The sequence below is a fragment of the Malassezia restricta genome, chromosome III (assembly GCF_003290485.1).
Source record: "Malassezia restricta chromosome III, complete sequence".
In the NCBI taxonomy this organism is placed as follows: domain Eukaryota; kingdom Fungi; phylum Basidiomycota; class Malasseziomycetes; order Malasseziales; family Malasseziaceae; genus Malassezia; species Malassezia restricta.
Window position 1 is genome coordinate 27,483 of NC_040195.1, and position 17,148 is coordinate 44,630.

Below are 17,148 nucleotides of genomic sequence, written 5' to 3' on the forward strand. Positions count from 1 at the left end.
CAAGTATGATTATCGGGCTCAAGTGTTCACCTTTTGCGAAGCAGCGGCAGCGGCAGCGGCCGCCGCCACCGCACTGAGAGAGGCAAGGTTATCTGGGTTTCCTGCTGCGTCAATACCTTCGCCTTTATTCTCTTCGCCCTGCACTCGCCCCGGCGCACGCGACGCTTCACCCAAAGTCGCATGCTCAAGAGATGGATCCAGCATACCCTCAGCACGCTGCGGCTGTATGGCACCACGCGCCCGCATGGCATTGGGGTCATTTGGGTGCATGTGTGCGTGCGGTCCAGCTGCCATGCCACTGTCAGCTAGTTGGGACGAAAAGTGGTTCGGGACATGAAAGCCGTGTTGCTGGTTGGCGTTGGACACAGCCTCCAGCAACCAGTAGGGCGCACCCCCCGAAGCTGCTGCTGCTACAGCTGCTGCTGTGGCAGGATCCTGCGCCGCGTGATCGGTCGACTCGTGTATCGTCGGTGGCTGACCTTGTGCATGCGCAGGATCGTCATGTTCTGTACCGCGAGCAGGAGGCGCAGGTGCACCAGCGTGTTGGTGATGGAACGTGGACAATAATGCAGGCGTATGTGAAGGGCGGTCAATAGGAAGGGCAGGTGCACTCGGTACAGCCTGGTGACCACCAAGAGCGCGGAGCGCCACTCGGAGCGTGTCGTTATCGCGCTTGAGTATTTCAATCGTTTCGATAGCTTCATTGAAACGGCGGCGATGCTCCTCAGCCGCAAGAAGTGCACTCTCCAAAGAAGCAGCCTTGCTCTCTAGGTCAGAAATATACTTGTTCTTGCGTTCGCGGAATACGCGCTGAGCATTACGGTTCTGTTCGGCACGACGACTCGTGCTGAGTGTGCGCGTCATACCTGTCTTACCACGCGCACCGACAAGACCCGTTTGCTCAGACGTGAGCTTGGCTTGCTCAGACGCTGTGTTGGCCACAGGTGGCGGCGGAGCCATACGAGTCTGATCATTCTGGACACCAGAAGCATCACCATAAGCACTCACATCATGAGCAGCAGCATCAAATGCATTTGCATCGCCATGCGTCAGACCCGGCATGCCGCTTTGGTCCAAGCCGTGACCTGGGTACGCGGGTGGCGCGGTGGGCGCCCACGACAACGCTTGAGCATCTACACCAGCATGAGGTGCACCATTATCCATTCGAATTTGCTTAGATGAGCGAGGGTTTTCACTCATTTCGCTTTCTCGACTTTTGAGGCCGCGTTGATGAGTGTAGTCGGACGGGTTATGGTGGTGTTGGGAATTGTTGTGATTGTTGCCCAGTTCTCCATCCGGCCGGGAAGATACGTTCGCCAATTGGATAACTGTACCAAATGCTCCATCAGGCATCGGTGGCGGAGGGGCAGGGGATGTGTGATCCATGTCTGTACCGTGTTAGTGTCCCAATCCTACACCAGCATGACGCCCTACGCGTCCAACGCGACTCCACTCACCAACAATGTGCTCTTCTATTTGCTAAGGATGACAAAAGGAGGTGTTGAAGCTCCGGGATGCTCTGGCTCTGGCTCCAAGCTTTTTTTGGAGCCGGCCCGCTTCGGTTATGGAAACCGTTTCTCGGCCGAATAAGCAAGACCGCATGCAGACCGCGTGGGTGGCGCACAACTCAATGGCAGCGCTGAGGCGGGGCAAGCGCTTTGTGTCGGCGGAATTCGAGCTTCTTGGCGACTTGACTGTGTAACACTGCTTATTACGATCCCCTTCCCTCGCTAGATTGTTGGGCGTTGCTTCCGTCCCAAAAGTAAAAATTCCTATCTGCCGCGCCAAGACGGGCTTTTTGGACTAATTCGGGATCATGCCTGCCTTGCAGCATATGTCACAGCGGCAAGAGACAATACCTAGCGGTGGTGATTCAATCACAGCGTTAATTCTGTTGCTCCTCCCACTCCTAATCATTTCCGTGGCTCTCATATTTGTTCTGATTGCGCCGTTTATCATTTATCTGGTGTTGCGCTTTCGACCGGGTGTTACACTATCAGAGCGTGATGGGCCCATCAATGTACAGTACGAAGAGCAACTAGAATTCTCTAGCTCTTTTCAACGCGCATGCCAAAATTGGGCTGATCAGCTCGACGACAATACTCGCGCAGGTTATGAACTAGCTCAACGATGGTGCGCAAATCATCCTCCCCTTTCGCCCCGCGATACAGATATTACTATGCCCCAGTTCCTTGGGATTCAAGAAAAGGGTGTCAGTGCTTGGAGCTTTGATCCTGCATATGAATCGAACCAGGGTGTCATGGTTTCTGCTCGCACAGAACTTCAATTTTTTGCTGACAGCCCAGGCATGGCAACTGAAGAAGGTGGCGCATGTACCATCCAGAGCAATTTGCCCTTGCCCAAATCCAATGACATTTATTATTGGGAATCCAAAATTTTTAGCAAACCGGAAGCTACGACCATTGCCATCGGTCTGAGTACGAAGCCGTATCCGTCATTTCGCTTCCCTGGATACTGTAAGCATTCTGTGGCTATATTTTCGCAAGATGGCTTCAAATGCTATAATCATCCATTGAATGCCCAATCCTACGGTGCGCCATTCGTCAAAGGTGATGTGGTCGGTGTAGGCTTCCGTCCCCGGACCGGCTCCGTATTTTTCACTCGCAATGGCGTACGGATGGCTGAGGCATTCACCGGTCTTCAGAGCTACAACCTATTCCCAACCATCTCAGCAGATGGTGCGGCCGAAGTCCATGTTAATTTTGGACAAGCAGGATTTGTGTTTATCGAAGCCAACGTGAAAAAATGGGGACTCGCTCCCATGATAGGCACTCTTGCACCCCCACCTGCTTATGGACAAGACAAAGACAGTGTCTTGATTGAGGCCTGCAATGTACCAGGCACATCGACACAACTCGCTAGTGATACCCGTTCAGGTCAAGTTTTGCGCGTCCCACCTTATGAAGTCGCACGATCTATTGCTCAAGCCCCTGATATGCACAGAGACGTTTCGTCACAAGGCATTCGTATGAATACGCTGAAACAAGATGATGAGGAAAGTGCCTCATCCCATCCACCGCCTTATATGGATGCCATGATCGCTTCGTCTCCGACGTCCCTGACAAACCAAGCCCAAAATGATCATAATAATGCCAATGTGTCTCTTCATCGTGGAGCTATCCATTCATTCCAGAGCTGGATGGCTTCTTGGCGAAAAGCACGACGTGATACCTCTTCGGGCACGCCCGAGACACCTTCCACGGAGCTTGTGGGCGTTACCATAGACTAGATATGTATAGCAAATTTTATTTCCCCACCTCCACCTTTGTTCCCCTCCGGCAGTATTGTTGACACGAATGACAGACAGACCGGTTCTGTCACCAGATGAGAACGATGAGCGCATTAGCGATCGTATACCATTCCCATTGATGAATAAAAGCAATCCATGGGATGAGTATAGCATCGTCCGAAAATTAGGGCGTGGTAGTTTTGGGCACGTCTATGAAGCAGTGCACAAACCAACCCGCCACGTTGTGGCAGTCAAGCAAATTGCGTTGGAATCCAGTGATTCCGACAACGAATCACATATGCAAGACTTGGAAGAAATACAAAGAGAAATCGCGAGTCTCGCACAATGTCAAGACTGCGATCGAGTGACGCGCTACTTTGGTAGCTTCGTCAAAAAATACACGCTTTGGGTAATTATGGAACTCATGGACGGCGGCTCGTGTTTATCACTTTTAAAACGAGCTGGTCCATTACCTGATGAAGTGACAGCTGTCATAGCGCGCGAGATTGTTCTTGGTCTGTGCTACTTACACGCTCAGGGCATCATGCACCGCGATATCAAAGCGGCCAATATTTTGCTGACACGTACGGGGCAAGTTAAGTTGGCAGACTTTGGCGTCGCTGCGCAGCTGATTCATCGAGAATCGCAAAGAAATACACTAGTTGGATCTCCATACTGGATGGCACCCGAAGTTATTCGACAGTCTATGTATGATGGTCGGGCAGATATATGGTCGCTGGGCATCACCATCATGGAACTGGCCACCGGTCGTCCACCTTTGTCCGAATATCACCCCATGCGAGCCATGTTTTTGATTCCCAAGGCTACGCCTCCTCGTTTGGATACCTCGAATCATCACCCCGGTCTAGTGCGCTTTCTGGACCGTTGCCTGGTACTAAAGCCCCATGACCGTGCCACGGCGCATCAGTTACAGGCAGATCCTTGGATTGAAGGAGCGGGCTCCACTGAATTGGTGCGCAATATCATCGACAAGCGTGGTGTACCGAAGCAGGCAGATACGAGCGTCTCTCTGCATGACTCGAGCTTGTTGGACACCAGCATCTTGAGTGAATGGGATTTTAACATGTCTGCGAGCGATGCGCTGGGTTTGGATCCAGAGCGTGGGGTAACGGAAGAAGCTCCAGCGCCTAGTACTGCTGCCACTGTTCCTAGCCACACAGACTCTCCTCCTTGGCCGATCACACCGACAATGTCGCCCACTAGAGAACCACATACGCCCTCAAATCCTCATCATCACCACGGAATGCCTCGCAACCGAATGATGGAATCACCGACCAGGAGCGCTACGAATCGGACCCCGCATCTGCCAGTGCCAGATACACCAGCAAGGATTCAGCTCGCACTTGAGCAGCTCGCTTATTTGGCCGGCCAAGATGTAAGTGAATTGGCCCCTGTGGCCCTCGTGCACCAACTGCACGGTCTTTTAAGCCAATTGGGTCGCTACACGCCTGAGTACCTTGACATGCTTGTGGATATCCTCATGGACCCGACGGCTCGCGGAGGCGATGCGCCTCGTATTCCTGCCGCACGCTCGCGCCTTGCTTCTCTTCTATTCGAGCGTTGGCACGAAGCTTTGCGTTCTCGTTGGGATGTACTAGACACCTAATGATGGCATCACGCTGTAGGTACATACCGTGAGGTGTAAATCTATTCACATTTATTATGAAAAAGAGCCACGGGGTCAATGACATCAAATAGCTCGTCTTTGTGCCGATGCATACGGTGCAGATGCTGGTGATGATGATGTTGTCCGGCAAGATAATGCTGTTCCAATGCAGTTGACAAGGGCGTTGTGAAGGGGGGCTTGTCCTTGCTTTTTGGAGCCAGTGACTCACTTAATGTGCGTCGATCGAGCAAGCGCAGAGGAGCCAACTGATCAATAATGACTTGATTTCGAACAGCGTCTCGCTGCTGCTGCTGCCGGAATAATTGCGCCTGTTCAAAGTCAGCGTTTGCTGGCACAGCGAGTGGCACGGTGTGCTCCGCGAGCTTGCTTGTTGCACACGAACGAGCAAAATGGGCCACGGCATCTTCCTCAGCCCAAGACACACCTTTAGCATCGACACTCGAGCTTGGTACGTGAGCAGACTCTGGTGCCAGCAAACACTCTAATGGTCCTTGGCCCAGAGGTTCGACGATCAAATGCGGCGCCAAATCCAACACAGCCATGACATCGGGTATGGTAATGCGCGAAGGACGAGCTGTGTTTTTCTGCCTAGCACGCGTATGCATGAAAATGCGACGGAGAATATTTTGTAAGTAGTCCTGCAGTGCGCTGAGAGCGACTGCTGCTGCCTGAGCATGCACGCCGCCAGACAGGCCGGATTCGATAGCAGCTAGAGACATGCGGTCCTGTAAACTGTGCACATCTGGCAGAGAATGTGATTCTGTGCAATATGGCGTCGATACGCTGCGAATCAAAGTCTCCTGCATAGTTGTCGACAAGCGCGAACGTAGCGTCTCCGTTTGAGCTGCCGTTTGCATGGCCGACAGACGCCAATGCGACGCGCCGATGGCCGTCTTCACTTCACGAGTGCGTCTTCGATCTTCAACAGCGCGGCGCTTTTCGTCTTCTTTTCGCTTCTTCTCCAACAGCTCGGCGCCCGCGCCGGCCCAGATAGAAGCAGATGTATGAGCAGATGAAGTATTTTGTTTGGCAAGTGAATCGAGTCTCGTGCGCTCCTCTTCTGTGAGTCCAGCATACATATGTCGCAAACGCTTCAGACCGCGACCATCATGCCCATATACTGATGGTTCCATGGCGTCCGCTGCCTCATCCGCCTCATCTAGCAGTGCAGTACGGGGTTCAATGGGGCTCGTTAATGACCGGGCACCTGCGCTGAATGCAGACGTCGCCGACTTTGAGCATGCCTGAGCCAGTATGCTAAGCACCAGTGCATTATGTAAGGGCACACAAGCTGGTGTCATCCACTTTTTTACGCGATGGTGGAATTCCGCCCGATCGATCGACGCCGTGCACAGGGCACCGAGCAGCTGCCAGTACTCTTCGGCGTGCGTCCCCAATTTTTCAAACAGATGCGTCTTGATGGCGCGTGCATCATCTTTTGGTGCGCCGCGCGACCCGCCGCCACTTACGCGCAGGCGGGCCATGGTATAAGATAGCAAGACGAAATGGTGGAGGCGTTGCACACACGATACGAGTTCAATCATGTGACCACTTCATTATACACTATGGACAGCTTTCCCCTTTGGACATCACACTTATGGCGCCTGTTGTTGGGAAAGTAGACGCTCCAGGGCACGCTCCGTGCGATAATTACTGCGCTCCAACGCCTTGACGACCTGCGAGCGCGAGAAACCCATTTGGCACAGCTGGCGCACAGGTCCAATGTCGCCGGGAACAGGGGGTGTTGGCGCCCGTGCTTGGGTGGGCTGTGGCGGCGAGAGCGGCTTGTTCGGACTGAAGTTGTCCTCAAACGCATCTTGGGGTGTCGAAACTGGAGCGGCAGTAGATTGAGGTGTTGCTCCGGCGGTCGGGGCCAGCACAGGCACGCCTCCCGACATGGGCTGCTGCGCCGCACCGGCCGTGAGTTTCGTGGACTGCTGCAGATAGGCAGGTACACCTCCCGTCACGGGCGAACGTGAAGAAACACCAAGGTTCTTACCAAGCGATGCGGGGGCAACGCCTGATGCAGCCGGTTCTGTCTGATGCTGAACCACATTCGCGAAACTCATGTGAGAAAACGCAAGCTCAAAGTCGTCTTTTTGTTGCGATGTCTGCAAGCTGGGCGTCTGTGGCTCCGAGGATGCAGGCAGAGTCACTGTCGATGCCGAAGATGGAGGAATACTCGACTTCATGACATCATTGGATGGCATGGCGGCAGTGCCGGATGTATTAGGCGAATGCGGCTCAGGCGCCGGCAAATCAATGACCTGAACGGGCTTGCCTGGCGCGGACGACACTGCTGAGGTCGCATGCGCCGAGGGCTCTGTGTGGGCCTGACTCGGAAAACCACCAGGCACGTCCATGTCATCCACGTCTTCCCGTGGGATGTTCGTGTCAGGCGCTGTATCGTGGCGCATGGCATCTGGGGCTTCGGGACCCTTTTCATGCTCGTTTTCCTCGGTGGCCGGCACCGCTTCCTTTCCCTGGCTAGCAGTGCCGCCCAAAGTAGCACCTGCAGCAACACCCGCACCAGCCGCTGTGAATGCATCAAAGCCGTATTGAGAGTCAAATCTGACGGGCTCTTCCGTATAGGCGTGGTCTCCTTCGTTGTACAATGCCTCGAATGGGTTACGGGCACGCGTGGTCGGTGGTGCCCCTGCATTGGGCGACATGGACCGAGACAACGACTCATGTTCGTCGCGTGCGGACGACAGCTGCTTGTTCAAAGCGGCTGCAGCATCCGCTTCCTTGCGCTGTTGCTGCTCCAAAACGCCATGGCTTTCACGCAGGCGCGACGTCTCTGTCTCGAGCTCCGCGAGCTGGCGCCTAAGCTCGTGTGCAGATTCACGGTCCTGGAGAAGCTTCTGTTCCAGCTCATCACGCTGTGTGCGGATAGCACTTAGCTCACTCTCTTCTCGGATCACATCCTGGCGAAGGCTAGTAATTTCGGCATTCTGCACCTGCACCTTATCTTCCACCTCCTTCAGAGCCATTTGCTCGGAGGCAAATGCATTGCGTGCACGCGCCAGCTGCGCTTCCAGCTCACCAATCGTCGTCGAATGTGACGAGAGCGTCGACTCAGCAGCAGCGCGGCGCGCCTTGACATCCTCCAAATCTTTGTTGGACGACTCTAGAGCCTTGCTAGTCTCTTCAGCCTTGGTATCACGCGAAAGTGCCGAAAGCGGTGCATCAAAGTCATCGTCAAAGGCTTGCGGTACCTCACGAGGCTTGCCACCCAAGCCATCAGTCACAGCGCTGGTGCCGGCATTAGCACTGGCCACAGTAGCGAGGCCAGCACCGGCCGCGGCAGCATCAGGGTTCACACTACTCGTCTTTGGCAGTTCGGGTGTCTTGGTGTTGGATGGAGCCGGTGCAGCAGCCACAGCTGCATCATCAAAGGGCGACCCAACATCCAACCTACTACTAGGCACATCCGTGTCCAGTAGTGAGAACAAGTCGCGCTGAGTTTCGGTTTGCTTGGTTCCGGTTTGCGAGCGCATCGATGGCGGCACAAGAGAGGCTGGGAGCTCCTGCGGAAGCTCCTTTCCGGAAATGCGATCGTTAATCAAGTGCATCGCCACAGCAAACTCGTCCCGCGTCAGCGTGCCGCTCTGGTTCATATCAGTAAGGTCCCACACATGCGCCAGAGTCGATTCATCCAATCCGCTCTGCAAAAAGAACGGCACTACCACGCTGCCATCCACATATCCGGCACGTTCGGTATCAAGTGAATCAAAGAAACCATCGTAGCGCGTCTTGTCTGCAGGCGTAATAGCCCAACCATCTGATAATGGTCCAGAGGATGACAAAGCAGTGGCAGGCATCGTCGTGGAGCGTTCAGGCGCAGGTCCAGAGGACAGAGTTGAAGCGCGCGGGGGAGCCGCTGCTGGCATCGATGCAGAAGGTGGTGCAAGCGCAGAAGCAGGTACAGGGCTTGGCATTATGTGCTGGTCCGTTCCTGTTCGTTGTGGCTGCAAGGGCGTCGAAGGCACAGAGGAATGATCACTAGCTGACTCGTACATGCCGTTCGGCAACACCGTCGGAAGTGTGGTTATGGTCCCATTCATCGTGCCCTGAATATAATGCATACCAATAATAAAGTCGGTAAGGTCTAATACACCCCGCTGCTTTGTGTCAGCGAGATTCCAGATCTCACCCAGCTTGGAATACGGCAACTTGGACTTGAGGAATACGTCCTTCACTTGATCTCCATTCAGTACACCGTTTGTAGGGCCGACCATAGCAAAAATTCGCATGAAACGGGCCTTATCCTCAGGACTGATAAGAGACACGGGGGAGGAGTCAATCGCATTGGACGGCATAAGAACGTTCTCGTGCACTGGCGGCTCACCAGGAATGTGTACTGCCTGCTCATTCACACTTTCGCCACGCTGGGCTCGTGCCGTCAAGCGCATAGCTACTGCAAAAGAATTGAATGTCAGAAATCCATTGTTCCCGCTGTCGGCTATGGACCAAATCTGGCCAAGCGTAAGCGTAGGTAGCTTAAATCCTTCAAAGAACTTGACAGCCGCATCGCCAGTAACGACCCCAGCGTTCGTCGAGTCCGCCATTGAGTACAGCTGCGCAAACGATTGACGCTCCGCTGGTGTCAAATTCAGCGCGGATGCAACCATGTTGCTCATTGTATAAGTACACGCCAGCACAACAGGGAAGGCAACAAGACAAGGTTAAGTGGCCGCCAACGGCGGCCCGTGTTCTAAATGACCAGCCTCCACGTGGTTTATCACGCGCCTGTCAAATGTTCATGTCGACTTTCTTCAAACCAACTTCTATGATGCAGCTACATCTTCCTCGTGGGGGTCGTAGTCAGCGTCATGATGTCCAGACCAGCTACAATGTCGCTTAGCCTGGGCATTTTACCAGCTTTCATTAATGACAATGCCTGGACCATCATAGGGTCTCTCCACATGCTGAAAGTTAGTCAAGCATCCTGCATTCATACGCACGTTGCTACACCGATAACTCGATCATCCTTAGCATAATAGGCAATAAACTCAGCTTCATCAGGCTCACCATCCACGTGCATCTGGTTGTAGCCTAGACTTACACCAGCATATCGCAGCGGCGAAGTTAGACCTGACCAGAACACAGGAATATGGCGATGAGGATGCAATCGACCAGAGGCAATGGTCCGCCCAATGTCGCGTCCATGGTTGCAAGCCACATTCCAATGCTCAATACGCACAACGCCATTGTCCCAAGGGTAAGCTGCAATGTCGCCACCGGCAAACACGTTCTGCAGGCCCACCACGCGTAGCGCCGCGTCCACTTCCACAGATCCGTCTGGCCGCAACGCAGGGAACGACGGCGAATTCCGCAGAAAATCAGTCGCTGGTTTGGCACCCGTGGACATCAAAACCACATCTGCTGCAAGGAACAGCTCCGGAGAGCCCCGCGCGCGTGGTTGCACAGTCACACCACGCACACTATTATTCATATCTGTTTCAATTCGAACCAGGTCAACCGCGTTGAGAAATCGTAGAGGTCGCTCATTCATAATAGCGGTTTGCAAACCGCCGCCAACACTTCGACCCAATGGTCCCTCGAGAGGCACATGTGTTTGCCCTAGTAATGTGACCTTTGCATGCTTTGCCAGAGCGATGCCCATTTCCAGACCAATGAAACCAGTGCCAATAATGACGAGCTGAGGCGATGGGTGCTTCCTCAATGACTCTGTCAAAGCCTTTGCATCCGAATGCGTTCGAAGCACGTAAACACCTTTAGCATTAGCACCCTCGATGGGTAAGCGACGCGGGACTGAGCCTGTGGCCAGAACTAAATTGTCATAAAGAATGGTATTCCCCCCTCGGATACTTAGACGCTTCATCTTTGTATCAATATCATAAACGTAGCTTGAAAGGCGCAAATCTACATTAAGTGTTTCGCGCCAAAAAAACTCATCCCTCACAAGAGCATGCTTTAGCTCAGGAGCGTACGCCTTGCTAAGCTTTGTTCGGTCAATGGTGGGATAGGGCTCAGCAGTAAGGACAGTTATAGAACCTTTGTATCCGTTCCTCCGCATCTCCTGGACTGCATGAAGCGTCACAGCACCACCTCCCACAAACACAGTATGAAGTCCGCTCTTATTTTCGTGTGTTTCTTTCTTGCATGATTCCCAGGGCGACCGTTTCAGCGCTTCGTAATCCACCAAAATGTACACTTTATCATCATTGTCCCGCTGTACTTCGAAGGTCTTTAAAGGTTCAAGCGCGGGCGCATCTTCAATATCTCCTGTTGTCACTTTAAAGCATGCACCATGGAATGGACAGTAGAGGCGCCCTTCACTTGTTAATATACCCTTGCTCAATGCCAAGCCGTAATGTGTACACTTCGACGTAGTCGCATAGTACGTTCCGTGCACATTTGCTACTAATGCATTCACCGGCGGATCCAAAGCACCATCCAAAGGAACTTCGGTGATCGATCCGACAGGCATATCACATGCTAACCCCACAAAGATACGCTCTTTTCTCTGATCAGACATGCTTTTATGGCTCAATTGACCAGTGAACAAGAGAGGTCCGTGCTGAATTGACGCCGGTTTGTAACATAATCCAGCGTCAAGCCAGCGGTCGATTACGCTACACCACGTGGTTTACCTACTTTGAGCCACTATACATTTGGGCAAGTTTTATGACGCATCGGTGTCCATCGCCTCGGTGGTTGCCGTGGCGTCAGGTGTAGTGTTATCTAGACCGAGCACATCTAATGTTAAAGGGCGGAGATGCGTACCTTCTTTTACGATCATGTTGTAAATTTCTTCCTTGGTGAAAGCAGTTGTACCACGAGCAAACTTATACGACTGCTCCTTTTGTGCGCGTTCATTCGGCTTTCGGTAATTACGCAGCATCTTTGTCTCTTTTTCGCGAATAACACAGACATCAACATTAGAACCAGAACCCAGATCGTTGAAGATGCCGGATTCAATAGCAGCCACCACTAGATCAATAGCCTCTTGTTCCTGACGTTAGCCCATTAACTGTTGTATAATCACATACCTGCATATCTGGTTTCCATGCACTTTCAAACACCGACATGGCCGCCAAGGAACCTGATCCCATAGTAACGTAAGGGAGCTTGTCTGTCGATCCATGCGGGGCAATCGTGAAAAGTTGCGGGCCTGTCGAATCGTATCCTCCCAAGACAAGAGCAGCACCGATATATCCTTGATATTGAAAAAGGCGCTGCTTGAGCATGGTTAATGCAGCTAGAACACGCGGACGCTTGCGAGTATGAAGCGCATGAAGCTGCATGTTGCTGGAAATCATGTTGGTAACAAATTCCGTGTCTGCGGCAGTACCTGCACCGCAGCAACGAATACTATCCGTGATATAGTGGATTTTTTCACAATTCTTGTCTGCGACGATCGGCCCTTCTGTCGCTCGCGTATCAGCGCCCAGTACTACGCCATCTTTGTAGATCAATCCGACAATTGTCGTACCCGTGCTCGTTGCACGCGGGATCGAATGACCTTGAGTACCAAGAGCATGGTTTCGAAGATGTCCCGAAAAATCAAAACCGCTACCGCGATGCTCACTCATATCGACACTAGCCTTGATCTTGCGAGACGACGTTGCTACATCTCATCGACGCGCGGCCCCTTTAAATCACGTGACGCAACACCCACACATCCGTGCGTCTCGTTGGTGTTGGTTTGTTGCGCCTCCCCCGACATGAGCGCCGATGTCGAGCTATTCAGCACATCAATTCTAGGAAATCCAGTTACGAGATCAAGGCATGATAGATATGTTACTGTGCTGAAAGCATTCAAGGTATGTTAATGGAAGTTCTTATGTTAGATACCTTTCGTGTGTTACGATCTTGCTTCAGATGAGTGCGCCAAGAAGCGATGGCGCAGTAAGGTATGTTCATGCTAGCCATTAATCCTAGTCAAAAAACCCACAAATCCCAGGTATTTTAGTACAAAATGAATGGAGAGGCACATACGATGAATTCGAAGAGGCAGTCGAACTAGGGGATTTGGATGCGTTTTTGAGAATCGATCCAAATGTGCGCTCGGCTTCTTCGGTTCCTTCGCAGCCAAAAATTTCCTTACAATCCGATACTCGGGATGGTAAATCTGGATCGACACAAATACCAACATATACTACGTCAGCTAATGAACGACGTGTTCTACAGGACGATGACGATGTGCTGTCTTTCCTTCCTCAAGGCACTACCGTAACCGATGCCGAGGTGGATGCGTTACTGAAGGAGCTAGAAAAACCTCTCCCAAGAACAACAAAGCGCTCATATTTTCCATCAAGTCGTGCCAGGAATGACCCTCTTCCGCTACCCACTATGCCCAAAGACCGTCCTCAAGCTCCTGGTGAGCCCGCTAAATATGACCCTGACGCGATGCTGTCTAGAAACCTTGTTTCAGAAGCTGCTAAAGCTATTGGTGTATCTCCCACTCCACGGAAGTTTGCGCCTCGTATGCGACTCAATAAGCGTTCCACCGAAGAGATTATGAAGGAGCGTCGCGCTCGTTTAGAAAAAACTGAGAATGATCGTAAAAATGATGAGTTATTCGATACCCTGGGTCTCTCAAATATGAAGATATCAGACGAAGAAGCTGAGGCTTTTCTTACAAAAGGCATCATTCCTTCACCACAAAAGCAAACGCGTTCATCTCATGGCGGAAACGCAAACGACCATTTTGGCGGAGATGAATCACTTCAGGACAAAAATACTCACGCTTTTGTTCAAAACAAAAATGTATCAGCAGCCCTTGAAGATCCTGCTTTGAAAGAACCTCTTGCTGTGGAACAAGGCATAGATGGTAGTACTTTCGGTTTAAATACCGAACCTGAAACCCTTGAAGAATCCAAGCTTTTGTCTCCTGATATAAACAAATTTGAGGAAGCTCAAATTGAAAGTAACGCTAGAGGATCAGGACAAGAAACGTCGCATGAAGACGGCAGTCAGGCAGCTGCAAAATCAAAGATGGAACTTGTTGAGGAAAAAGACAACAAACTTGACTCCAGGGAAACATTGACAGATGATCATGAATTCGCGCCAATAGAGGCTACGATTCCAAATAATTCACCTAAAGAAGCACAACCCCGTGAAGAAGCTAAAAGTCAACTTGTTGAAGAGCTAGAAGCCTTGAACGAAGCAAACATGCGTGACAGCTCATTTGTCTCTGAAGTATCATTATGCGACAAAAAAGATAACATGGACGTGTCATCAAAAAATGAAGTACCTGCTAACTCATGTGAGAATGATACTCTGGACGCAGAACAAACAATGTCTGTGCCTTTTCTAGATGGGTCAAGTTCACCAGAAACTGATTCCACGAAATTAAATCAATCTGCGTCAATGTCTGATGAGAACAGGAAAGATCCTGGATCATTATCTCCGTACATAAAAGAAGAAAGTGCGGATCTAGTTCCTGAATCAAACTTACATGATGATACTGAATTATCTGGATCAACGAAAGAGGCAGCCCTTTTTGCCGAAGATGCAAATGAACAAGAATATCATAACGATGAAAAATGCCATTCCGAGTCTGAAAAGAATGTTGCCTTTGAAACGAAAAAAGACGAGCCAGCCGACACACTCAATAGGTTCAACGAGCCAAAAGCGTCGAACCAGGATAACTCGTTGAATCGGGTTCATCCCGAAACGAATGTCTCGCAGGAGTCTGAAAACTTAGAATTCATCAAATCTGAGTCTAGCGATCAGGAGGACAAGGGCACTTTGATATCAGAAGTACAAACCGAATTAAATCAACCTGAAGATGAAACTCGGATTTCTGACGCTAGACCAACTAATGCGGACCCTTTCGCTGAAAACGGTGCCATGGAGACTAGTTTGCACACAAAAGAGCCTGGTTGTGCAAATGATAATGCCACATCACCTACTCGTGAACTGCATAAAGCCCTTTCGAATGAGGCTACAACAGAAACTTGCTCTGAAACAGATCCCCAGCGATTAGACGAGAATCCCAAATGCACTGTGTCAAATTTGCAAAGTGTCGATTTTGCATCGAAAGAACCGACCCGAGAATCAGAGAATTTTGGCCGAACTGTGCAAGAGCAAACCGAGCTTCGTGATGTGGAACTTACCAAGACTATGCGGAGCGAAAATGCGGAAAAAAAGGCGTCTTTGGACGATAAAATGCATGATGTACAAGCATCGGACGCCTTAGGCAAAGAGCCTTTGGAGACGGCTGCATTAAATGCGTCACACTCGCCCATACCCGATGTATCATATGAATCAGATGTCACTATTTGTCATGAGCGAGATGAGATCTTGCATGCAAATGCACAACAGGTACATTCTGTGGACTCTTGTTTAAATTCATCGTCTCGAAGAAATGGATCTTGTACTCCAATTCACGCCGACGACAATTTTTCCGGCCGACATGCATTCTCTTCATCTCAAGACGCTATATCATCTGTGCCTGATTTGTCTACTTCTGAGGAATATATTCCTTCTACGATGGAGCATGGCTCCAACCCGTCAAATATTGTAACGCCAGCAAAAGGTTCTCTATCTCCGTCCAAGGATGCCTCGTCCACTTTGGAAAACGTTTTAAATTCAAGCCAAGAAGCTTCCTCGTCACAAGATATTCTATTGGCGACCGAGGCTTTGTCAACCGAGGATTCACTCCCGATGGAAGCAGGTATGGCATCCAAACTCAGTAATTTTGTCGCCGAAGGTGATCAGCATGGGACTGAAAATGCATCATGCTCAATTTTCAAAAAATCAACTTTGGAAGCATCCCCTTCTTCCATGAATTCTTTGCCTATCCAAAATAATCACATCATGCAGGATGAAGAACGCTTAAACGAAGACATTTCAAATGCACGCCCCACCGACACAGCTTTAGAGCATGTGAACAACGACGATATAAAAACGAAGCATTCTGTGTCAAGTGATAAGTCAATGCATCTAGCATCTGCGACAGTACCTTCGCTAGTGGCTGGAAAGAAGAATTTAGATGAACAGAAGGCGGATGTGACAGCATCCACGCCTACTACAATGGACTTGCCTAGAGATCATCCTGATTTTCATGTCAATGACGGGGATCCATCAATGGATCGCCCATCAAAAAACTTGCAGGAATTATCAGCGACAGACACTGAATCTTTAAAAGAAATTGATCCCAGCATGAAATCACAACCGCCTCATGCATCCGATGAGCTTTCTTATAAAGAGTTCTCGAAGGAGGAGAAAACTGACACATTATCACAGATGAAGGGCCTGTCTTCAGACACAGCTGAACGCTCGTCATCAGTGCAACAGTCTTCTGCTTCAAATCCGGCAACACCCCGCGAATCGCCACTTGATGTACGTCCACAGAGGCCGACAAAAGCCTCGCCTGTCTCTCCAGTTGCCAATCTCGACAATGATAAAGACACAAGGTCGCCACTGTTCGACGAAGACGGCAATACAACGATGCTGATACATACTGCCGGCGCTGATGAGAAGGATAGCGACGAAAGTAAGGAAATCCTGTCTAAAGAGGACGCAAAAGATGCTATGAACCAGTCCGAGCCGTCGGCGACTTTGCCGAGCAACGATGAGCATACTCCTGATGCAGCTCGTGTTTCAGGACTGCATACAATACCAGACCAAGATGCAGATGCGTGCAACTCACAAGTGAGCACCGAGCTCATACAGCCGTGCCGACGCAATGCATCAGGAAGCATCGGAGAAACAAGTCATGGCAGCGACAGTGAATATGAATCAGAAGGAGACGTTCCTGATCTATGGATTGCTTCCGCTCGCTTCCCTCCCACACAAGATTTTTCTCGGCAAGATACGTCGCTCGAGCAGAGCAAGAAGCGCAATGACTCTTCTGTCGAAGATGTTTCGATTGCCCCCGTGCTTGATTCATCTACTCCCACCGACCCGATCTGCGATGCCGATTTTTCTGTGCGTCCTGCTTCGAATGAACAAGATCTCTCATCAACAAGCAACAACCTTGCTGCATCAATCACCGATCCACACTCTCTTTTGCCTGAAAACTCAACGCCAGAAGAGAATGATATTCGCTCCACGAGTGTAGTAACGACACTGTCGGCAGATCGAAAGTCGCCTTCTCTTCCCCGGTGTCCGCAGGATGACCGCGACGTGGCTCGCCGAACCGTGTCGGAGGCACCACGCTACGTTGACAACATAAAGTCAACCAGCAAGGATAAAAACGATTCACCACGACGCACGCTCAGCGATATCATGCACGAAGCCGATCAAATATTACAAGAATGGAAATAGCATA

At 50.9% G+C, this 17,148-nt stretch overlaps 8 protein-coding genes across 8 annotated transcripts; 3 read left to right on the plus strand and 5 right to left on the minus strand.

The window, feature by feature from the left end:
• Nucleotides 1-18: 18 nt before the first annotated feature.
• MRET_1634 (bZIP transcription factor) lies at nucleotides 19-1,386 on the minus strand (the record flags this gene model as incomplete). The annotated part of the gene is made up of 1 exon (XM_027628261.1): nucleotides 19-1,386. The coding sequence occupies one exon, from the start codon at nucleotides 1,384-1,386 to the stop codon at nucleotides 19-21; it is 1,368 nt and encodes a 455-aa protein (XP_027484658.1).
• A 430-nt stretch (nucleotides 1,387-1,816) lies between these two features.
• MRET_1635 (protein SSH4) lies at nucleotides 1,817-3,250 on the plus strand (the record flags this gene model as incomplete). The annotated part of the gene is made up of 1 exon (XM_027628262.1): nucleotides 1,817-3,250. One exon carries the CDS (start codon nucleotides 1,817-1,819, stop codon nucleotides 3,248-3,250), a length of 1,434 nt encoding a protein of 477 aa, XP_027484656.1.
• A 67-nt stretch (nucleotides 3,251-3,317) lies between these two features.
• On the plus strand, nucleotides 3,318-4,877 carry MRET_1636 (serine/threonine-protein kinase 24/25/MST4; the record flags this gene model as incomplete). The annotated part of the gene is made up of 1 exon (XM_027628263.1): nucleotides 3,318-4,877. The coding sequence occupies one exon, from the start codon at nucleotides 3,318-3,320 to the stop codon at nucleotides 4,875-4,877; it is 1,560 nt and encodes a 519-aa protein (XP_027484638.1).
• Nucleotides 4,878-4,918: 41 nt separating this feature from the next.
• MRET_1637 (uncharacterized protein) lies at nucleotides 4,919-6,382 on the minus strand (the record flags this gene model as incomplete). Its single annotated transcript, XM_027628264.1, has 1 exon — nucleotides 4,919-6,382. The coding sequence occupies one exon, from the start codon at nucleotides 6,380-6,382 to the stop codon at nucleotides 4,919-4,921; it is 1,464 nt and encodes a 487-aa protein (XP_027484659.1).
• Nucleotides 6,383-6,493: 111 nt separating this feature from the next.
• MRET_1638 (scaffold protein involved in the formation of early endocytic sites) lies at nucleotides 6,494-9,541 on the minus strand (the record flags this gene model as incomplete). Its single annotated transcript, XM_027628265.1, has 1 exon — nucleotides 6,494-9,541. One exon carries the CDS (start codon nucleotides 9,539-9,541, stop codon nucleotides 6,494-6,496), a length of 3,048 nt encoding a protein of 1,015 aa, XP_027484310.1.
• Nucleotides 9,542-9,699: 158 nt separating this feature from the next.
• On the minus strand, nucleotides 9,700-11,403 carry MRET_1639 (oxidoreductase; the record flags this gene model as incomplete). The annotated part of the gene is made up of 2 exons (XM_027628266.1): nucleotides 9,700-9,829; nucleotides 9,866-11,403. The coding sequence occupies 2 exons, from the start codon at nucleotides 11,401-11,403 to the stop codon at nucleotides 9,700-9,702; spliced, it is 1,668 nt and encodes a 555-aa protein (XP_027484309.1).
• A 147-nt stretch (nucleotides 11,404-11,550) lies between these two features.
• MRET_1640 (20S proteasome subunit beta 2) lies at nucleotides 11,551-12,460 on the minus strand (the record flags this gene model as incomplete). Its single annotated transcript, XM_027628267.1, has 3 exons — nucleotides 11,551-11,624; nucleotides 11,652-11,880; nucleotides 11,918-12,460. 3 exons carry the CDS (start codon nucleotides 12,458-12,460, stop codon nucleotides 11,551-11,553), a joined length of 846 nt encoding a protein of 281 aa, XP_027484359.1.
• Nucleotides 12,461-12,592: 132 nt separating this feature from the next.
• Nucleotides 12,593-17,144, plus strand: MRET_1641 (SH3-binding, glutamic acid-rich protein; the record flags this gene model as incomplete). Its single annotated transcript, XM_027628268.1, has 3 exons — nucleotides 12,593-12,691; nucleotides 12,719-12,781; nucleotides 12,810-17,144. 3 exons carry the CDS (start codon nucleotides 12,593-12,595, stop codon nucleotides 17,142-17,144), a joined length of 4,497 nt encoding a protein of 1,498 aa, XP_027484360.1.
• Between the last annotated feature and the right edge of the window lie 4 nt (nucleotides 17,145-17,148).